The sequence below is a fragment of the Alosa alosa genome, chromosome 3, assembly GCF_017589495.1.
Source record: "Alosa alosa isolate M-15738 ecotype Scorff River chromosome 3, AALO_Geno_1.1, whole genome shotgun sequence".
In the NCBI taxonomy this organism is placed as follows: Eukaryota; Metazoa; Chordata; class Actinopteri; order Clupeiformes; family Clupeidae; genus Alosa; species Alosa alosa.
The window spans coordinates 28,785,121-28,792,955 of NC_063191.1; the positions used below are offsets into that span (position 1 = coordinate 28,785,121).

General features: G+C 46.0%; 1 protein-coding gene across 1 annotated transcript in view; it reads left to right on the plus strand.

Annotated features, from left to right (window-relative positions):
* The window catches only part of si:ch211-45c16.2 (mitogen-activated protein kinase kinase kinase 13), a gene marked incomplete in the record, with an annotated part of 59,646 nt that extends 52,379 nt beyond the window's left edge, over nucleotides 1-7,267 (plus strand). Inside the window, 4 exon segments of the mRNA XM_048238487.1 lie at nucleotides 9-426; nucleotides 1,224-1,294; nucleotides 2,142-2,433; nucleotides 2,796-7,267. Of these exon segments, the coding sequence (XP_048094444.1) occupies nucleotides 9-426; nucleotides 1,224-1,294; nucleotides 2,142-2,433; nucleotides 2,796-2,894 (880 nt within the window).
* Nucleotides 7,268-7,835: the final 568 nt, after the last annotated feature.

Here is a 7,835-nt window from a genome sequence, read left to right on the forward strand (position 1 = left end):
GGTCACCGCACCGGCAACCTCGATAACGGCATTCCAGACGCCGCAGCAAGCAGCGAGGACGCCACCGCCGCTCCACTGCCCTCCACTGTGATGGGCCTGGCCATGTCCAGCTCCTCCCTGAGCTCGGGGCCGGGCCCGCTGTGTCCCTGCTGCCAGGCGCACCCTTACCCGGACTGCCCGCACTGCCAGGAGGAGAATGTGCCGCCCATGCCCGCGGCCAGCCACCCCGAGATGCCCCACTACTCCCTGCTCAGCACCTGTGAGGGCAAGCCCCAGCCGGCCGCGCCCCGTCTCGGGGAGCCCGCCTCCCGGCCAGCGAGAACCAGGGCGGCAGGGGGGACAGGGGCTTGGGCAGAGCAGGGCCCCCAGAAGCAACCTCCCCTGGGGTGGATGCATGCTCCGGCCCCTCAGGAAGGTGGGTGGAGGGTGTGGGGGGAGTCTGACTCTTTTATTATTATATTGATTCATTTAGATATTTTTGTATGTTGTTATGCTTTAGGTTTTAATGTTATTGTCAGTCTTTTATGTCAATTGGGATTGTCTGAGGATACTGCTGTCTTTCCTTCAAATTGCCCCATGGTGACAAAAAGATATCCTCAACACTTCTTTGCATTAGGGGACTTGATAAGATATAGCAGAAAATGCTGTTTTATTGGCAGTCTGACAAAAGAGAGTTTTAGAGATTTATTTCTTTACAGTCATTTAAATTGGAATGAGGGAATTATCTCACACGCCTTGGGAGGGAAATTCACATCCATTGTAAATGAACGACAACTCTCAGCTGGAAGTGTAGGTCAGTAAGTAACTTCTGCAGATTGTAAGCAGGCGTCAAACAGACAGGAGCAGTGTGGCCTTGAATATGTGCGTCATATCCAGGGTCTTCAGCTGTCTGTTTGTGGTACCTCATTGCCTGCAAAGTCAAACCACTTCAAGCAGTTGTGTGGATATTCAGAGATAATTGGATGCCATTTGAGCGGCTATCTCCCTTTAAAACTTTAACTTAAACTTAAACTTTAATTTAATGGCTTCCGTGAGGTGGCTGCACTAGTTTGACCTTATTTAACATTGTAGTTGTTTCCCAGTGTGTGTTGCGTGTCTGTGTCTGTGTGTCTGTGTCTGTGTCTGTGTGTGTTTTGATGCACCGGATGCAGATGCTGGGTTGGCTATTCTGATTGCTTTGCTCTCTCTCTCTCTCTCTCTCTCTCTCTCTCTCTCTCCTGCAGACTGGAGATGACTCATCAGAAGAGGAGGAAGGGGAGGTGGACAGTGAGGTGGAGTTTCCACGGAGACAGAGGTGAGGGGCCGCTCCTCCGGTTATTAATTATTGACGGACTATTTTCTCTCGATCAACCTACTCCGTGACTGGAGATGATCTCCGGAACAGAACAGCCGTGTATAGTTTCATCCATAGCCAGACATGCTTTGTGTGTGTGTGTGTGTGTGTGTGTGTGTGTGTGTGTGTGTGTGTGTGTGTGTGTGAGCGTGAGCGAGATAGCGGAAATCAGGACCCGAGGTGGATTCTCACATCTCATCTCCAGTGACACACTGACAGGTGGAATGCCGTGTTGGGTTGAGCAAAGACAACGCAGCCAGCCGCTCACTGTTTAGCTTTTATATGAATAATGAATACTGTGGAAATTATGTAACCCACAAAACTAAATAACATCTAATAACAACCGATCGTCTGGTTATCTACAGTTAAGTAAAAGAACCTGTTGAACACAGAAATGTTTTTATCCTAGCATGAATTATTGATATTCTGATATTGGTTTGTGAAGAACTGAAGATATTTACTGTGCCATACAATAAGAATAGAATAGAATCTAACTTGTACATGAATACATGTAACAGCTGAAAAAATTGAGATTATTAAAAGTTTTGCTATTTTCCAAATCGGACAACAACCAAACAAGGTGAACTGTTATAGAACCTCTATGTAATGGAGACCCAGTACCTATTCTGCAATGCAGACCGGCAGGAGAACCATCTATGTAATGAAACTCTTCTATGCATTGCATACATAGAATAAAAATACTCATCTGACAAGCATTGAAGGTCAAAGAAATCTGTAACCTCTTTAATCTGTAATCTTCCTCTCCATACCCCTCTCCTTCCTGTCAATGCCCCTCCCCTTCCTGCAGGCCCCACCGCTGCATGAGCAGCTTCCAATCGTACTCGACGTTCAGCTCGGAGAACCTGTCGGTGTCGGACGGCGAGGAGGGCAACACGAGCGACCGCTCCAACAGCGGCCCGCTGGAGCGCCTGAGCGGCAGCCAGGAGGAACACCTGGACGAGCTGCTGGCCCACACGCCCGAGATCCCCATCGACATCTCCACGCAGTCCGACGGCCTCTCCGACAAGGAGTGTGCCGTGCGCCGCGTCAAGACACAGATCTCCCTGGGCAAGCTGTGCACCGACGAGCACAGCTATGAGGTGAGCAGGGGCAACGGTGTTGGGGATAGTGAGGTGTTGGTGTTGGGGGTAGTGATGAGGTTGGTGTTGGGGGTAGTGATGAGGTGTTGGTGTTGGGGGTAGTGATGAGGTGTTGGGGGTAGTGATGAGGTGTTGGTGTTGGGGGTAGTGATGAGGTGTTGGTGTTGGGGATAGTGATGAGGTGTTGGGGGTAGTGATGAGGTGTTGGGGTAGTGATGAGGTGTTGGTGTTGGGGGTAGTGATGAGGTGTTGGGGGTAGTGATGAGGTGTTGTGAGGGGTAGTGAGGTGTTGGGGATAATGAGGTGGTGGTGGGGACAGTTGGGGACAGTCTCTCAGTCTGTTGCTCTCTCTCTTCCCTCAGAACCCGTTGCACTTTGGGGACTCCGACACCGACTCAGATGCCGAGTGTTCCGACGCAACGATCCGCAACCCCAAACCCTGCGCCCCCTCTTCCTGGTGAGGATCGGACCCAACCTCGCAAAACCCCGTCTCTGCACGAGGGAAACCATGGCAATAACCAACCAGATTGGCTGTATGCAGCCACACCCTCAACCCCCCACCTCCCAAACTCGCTGACAACCTCTTCCCCTCCCTCCTGCCCTCATTACCCAGTCACCTTGGCAACCTAAAGCAGGGATTCCTTCGAATGACACTGTAGCAAAATATATAGCATTCAAAATTTTTATTTTTGTTTGAAGTCTCGAGGAAGTGAAAACAAAATCAGGAACTCTGTATAGATAGAATCAAAATCGAACAAAGAAAAAAAACTAAACAAAAAAATAACTTTGCAATGTAGATGTGTGGGTGGAGTATATGTGCTTGAGTCGACTGATTTGGGACACTAATGTTTGTGACCCGAGAGACTGGGCATTTGTGTAGAATATGAAGCAAGTGTGTGTGTGTGTGTGTGTACATATGTATGTATGTGTGTATGAGAATGTGTGTGTCTGTGTTGAGTCCTTGAGTTCTTGGGCATAGCAGTAGATCAGTGTGTAGTTGAAGACCATTCCATGATGGGGGGCCAGCTGTAGACTGTCCTTTCTGAAGGGACGGACCTGATAAGTGTTCCTCCACCTTTGCCCTGCGCATCCACCTCCACATAATCTAGCCAGCCTCCTCTGTCTGGCTACGCAGAGCTACCTGTTGAATCTCTAGGTTTACAGAATCAGGCCCCCACCACCACCACCACACACACACACACACACACACACATACCCCCCTATTTATCCCATCCCCAGCCCTGCCTATCACCTCAGCAGGGGGGAATCAGGGATGGTGTACCCCAAGTTTTTAGACACCAGCATGAGACGTTCATCCTCCTGTCTGTCCATTCCCTCTCTCTCTCTCTCTCTTTCTCCTCTCTCTCTCTATCTCTTTCTCCTCTCTCTCTCTATCTCTCTTTCTCTTTTCTCTCTCTATCTCTCTCTTTCCTCTCTCTCTCTTTCTCCTCTCTCTCTCTATCTCTCTTTCTCTTTCTTTCTCTCCGCCAACGTGCTTTTGTTCGAATGGATCTCTTCTCCCCCAAACCCAACCGTAGAACCCCCTCTCTCCTGCATGGCCCCCCGCAAGTGTTCAACAAGTCACTGGGTTCGTCATCACTGTTGTCGCAGAGACCAGGAAGATGGACTTCGGAGGCAGGCGCCCACCCCCACCTCAGACTGGACCAGAAAGGGGGCGATCACACAGGAAGCTGTTTGAAGGCAGCGTGCTTGTTTGACGTCAGAAACAAACACACACACACACAACACACACACACACACACGACTATGCGCTGCTCCTGTCCTTCCCGTTGTTCCTTCATCTCAGGAGTGTTGGAAATAGAAGAGGACTGAGAGACTTAATGGACGAGCACCAACAAATACAAACAAAGGCCGTTAAGGACTCCTAATGTAAAGCAGGTTTTAGTCTTCTGGGCAGACCTGCATCTCTGCTCATCTATGTTTGGTTTAACATGGTTGACTTTTTTTTCTCATTATGTTTTCCTGGTCATTCACCTGCCCATAAATAGTAGAATTCGTGCAGTGTTGGTTTTTTGCGGTGAATTTGCAGTATCCCTTTTAAGGAGTTCGCTCAGGCATAAAAGTCTGTCTTTTTTCGTTGTTGTTGTTTATTGTTGTTGTTATTGTTGTTGTTCTTGCCGTTCCTGTTGATGTTATTGTTTTTGTTTATGCACTTGTTTCTTTGTCTGTTTGCGTCGTTGGTGCTGAATGAGCGTATAAATGAATGTTTACAGAAAGGTATTTGAAAAAGAAAACAAACACACTAAAGAAGCACAGGCTCGGCTCCCTGCCCGCCCACTGCGGTCAGATGCTTGGACCAGGAACGAACCAGCAATAATGTCGGTTTCCGCTCAGGCTGAAAATAGGTTTGACCCGCTCAGGAGTGTCCAGCAGGCTGGACAGACAGACGCTCGGACAAGTCAGAGGTGACGTGTAGTGAAAAGCAGCTTTCGAGATCCTTTATATTTTTTAACTGAGAATTCCAGAATCTGATGCTCAGGTATTGATTTGACCACAGTGTTCAGCGTAATAGCAATGGGTGCCCACTAGGTGGCTGCAGACTTCTTGATCTACATATATATTTTTAACCCCCACAATCCTTGCTGTCAAGGAGAGATGGTATTTAATTTTGCATTGAGCCCAGTAAGGCTGGAACTGACTTACTACTTAGTGAACTTAACTGTGTCATACTTGTACATGTACTGCTGTCACAAATTTGTATGTTTTGTTTTTTCTATCCAAGTGAAGGGATACTGCATCTTCCCTGCTATCTAGGCTATCCATTTTAATAGCTATCTAGGCTATCCATTTTAATTGTTGTCTTTCATTTTATGGTGTATGTATTGAAGGTGTCATTAGATTGGCCAGTTGTTAACTAGATAAAAGTGATATCTTGTTCTTGTTCGTGAAGAGATGTTGGCAAACGTGGCATAGCCTAAGCTGTGAAATGAAAATGCTTCAGCCCGTTTCGTATGGTTTCACGCTTTTGGACAATTGCCGAAAACAAGTTCCAGGTTTCCAGGCAACAGAATGCCAGAGGAAGAACTGACTGTCATAACGTCTAATGTCTTGATATCTGTCAAGCCGCCCGCCTGCTGTATAGCCACTTTAATATCCAGATCAGTAGCGTGAGAACTGGGTTTTAGGGTTGAGTAGACCAAATGTCAGCCAACTCAAAAGACAAGATTATTGTGATGTGTGTGGGATTTGTTTTTCATGAAACGGGCCCATTGTGTTGAATCAAACTTGTTTATTTTGTTTACGTGTGATCCACTTAATATTACACTATTCTGACCACCAGAAATCAAACTGTGGTGTTATGACAAAAACTGCAATGATGACTGGCATATGGAAGCCATCAATAGATCCTTGTAAAGTATCATTTATTTTATTTGTTGATTTAAGTTTAATTTAATTTAATTTAATTTAATTTAATTTAATGTTTTTTTTCTCTTGGATATTTTGTAGCTGGTCTACATGATTATTAAGTTAACTTATTATGGATAACCTGGACAGGTAAAAGAAATCAGTGTAATAATCTCTTGACTTATTGACTTTTTTGCTGGCTTGTTTGTTTGTTTTCTTTATTTTTTGACATCTCAGTAATTCTGACTGGATTGAAAACCTCTGAGGTCTGTAAAGTAATCAGTATAGGACACTGTTGGAAATGATCATGCTACCGGACGATTGAGATAAAATCCTCTGTAACTTCTCTTCTTGTCTCTGTCCTCCTCTGACGGTGGTCTTCAGTTCCCTAATGACCCACTCCTGTAGGCTTGTAGGGCTCCCATGTCCCACCCAAAGCAGAGTAGTTATCACATATCAGCTGAAGCTGTGTTGACCAACAGACGTAGCCAGTAGGCCATGACAGAATTTCACCACCTTGTAGGACATCCAGGACACCAGCCTCCCCAGGTCAATCTTTCAAGGGCATTTCTTTTTTATCTGCTCCACTGTCCCGTGTTTGAGGTTGCCGTTGGCAACAAGGGAGTGTTGTCCGTGTACCACCTTATCTAGTATCAGACCGCTCCGCAGACAGACAGGAGGGTCTGCTTTAAACGCAGGCACTTCACTGGCACGATGCCAAAACACATCCAGGATACAGTGTTAGTTCCTAATCACACACACACACACACACACTGGTGTAATCTGGACTCTGGTCACGATTGCCAGGTTGCAAACATGTATTCAGCTCTAGTGGTAGGTCGAAATTGGTAGAGTTTTAGTGCGTAGACTTTTACAAGCAGAGAAAGACCGACTCCTAGGAGAGGCTGGCACTGTGGCTGTGGATCCGGCTGGCAGCTGGGCCAAATCCGGTTGCAAGCCGGCGGCTATCTGAGCAAGAGGAAGTACCACACTGTCAGGCTATAGACATCTGCCAACACCTCAGCCAACGGGTGATTCTCTCTCTCTCTCTCTCTCTCTCTCTCTCTCTCTATCTATCTATCTATCTATCTATCTATCTATCTATCTTTCTTTCTGTTTCATCATATTCTCTCATTCTCTTGAATATTCCATATTACAATTGCTTCTTTTTCCCCCCCAAACGGTTCTGTTAATAGTAACTGACTGTGTGCAGAATGTCATTTTAATCTGTTGAAACCTCATTTCTTCCTCCTGGTTTATGTCTCTCCCTCTTCCATGTCTGTCTTTCTTCACTTATGCCCCGCCTTTTCCCCCCTTCGCCTGTATTTTTTTTTCTTGAATGGCGTAATGATCAACCAATCCTGACAGTTTCCTGTATTAGCCAGTGTACAGTGCAATGGGGAGAGGGGGTGGGAGTGAAATCAAAGCAAACAACTGCATGGAATAAACACTGCTGTACTGTACCAAACTGCACGCTTCTCTTTGTGTTTCATCTGCTTCTACACACACACACACACACACACAACGCACAGACTAATGCATTCTGTAGGCTACGTGTGACAGGAAGATACAGGAATAGGCTATGCCTTAGTGTTGTGTTACCTAAGAAGGCAGTTGTGAGATAATGAGAGAACACTTTGCACTTTGGTATAAACCTTTAAAAAATATACACCTTGAGCGCCACAATGACCATTTTTGTGGACCAATTCAGTTGTGCTTGCCTCCTATGGACAGCATGTCTGAGGTAGTAGATGAGGTGAAGGGTTTAATGGGCCCTCTATATTGGCACCTTTGTTCAAAGTCCACAAACCTTATATTGTAGGGTAATTGTTTGAAATAAGGACGACCATAAGGCACTAATGGTGCATAGTGCAGGCTTGCTCAAAGAGCATACACAGTTTGTAAACTTTAGGCTACTATACAAATTGTGTGCACAGATTGCATGCATACTTTACAGAATATTTAAAATGAGTCAAAAATATTTCTGCAATCTGTAATGTTGAGTTTATTTTTTACATTAAATTACATATCCCATA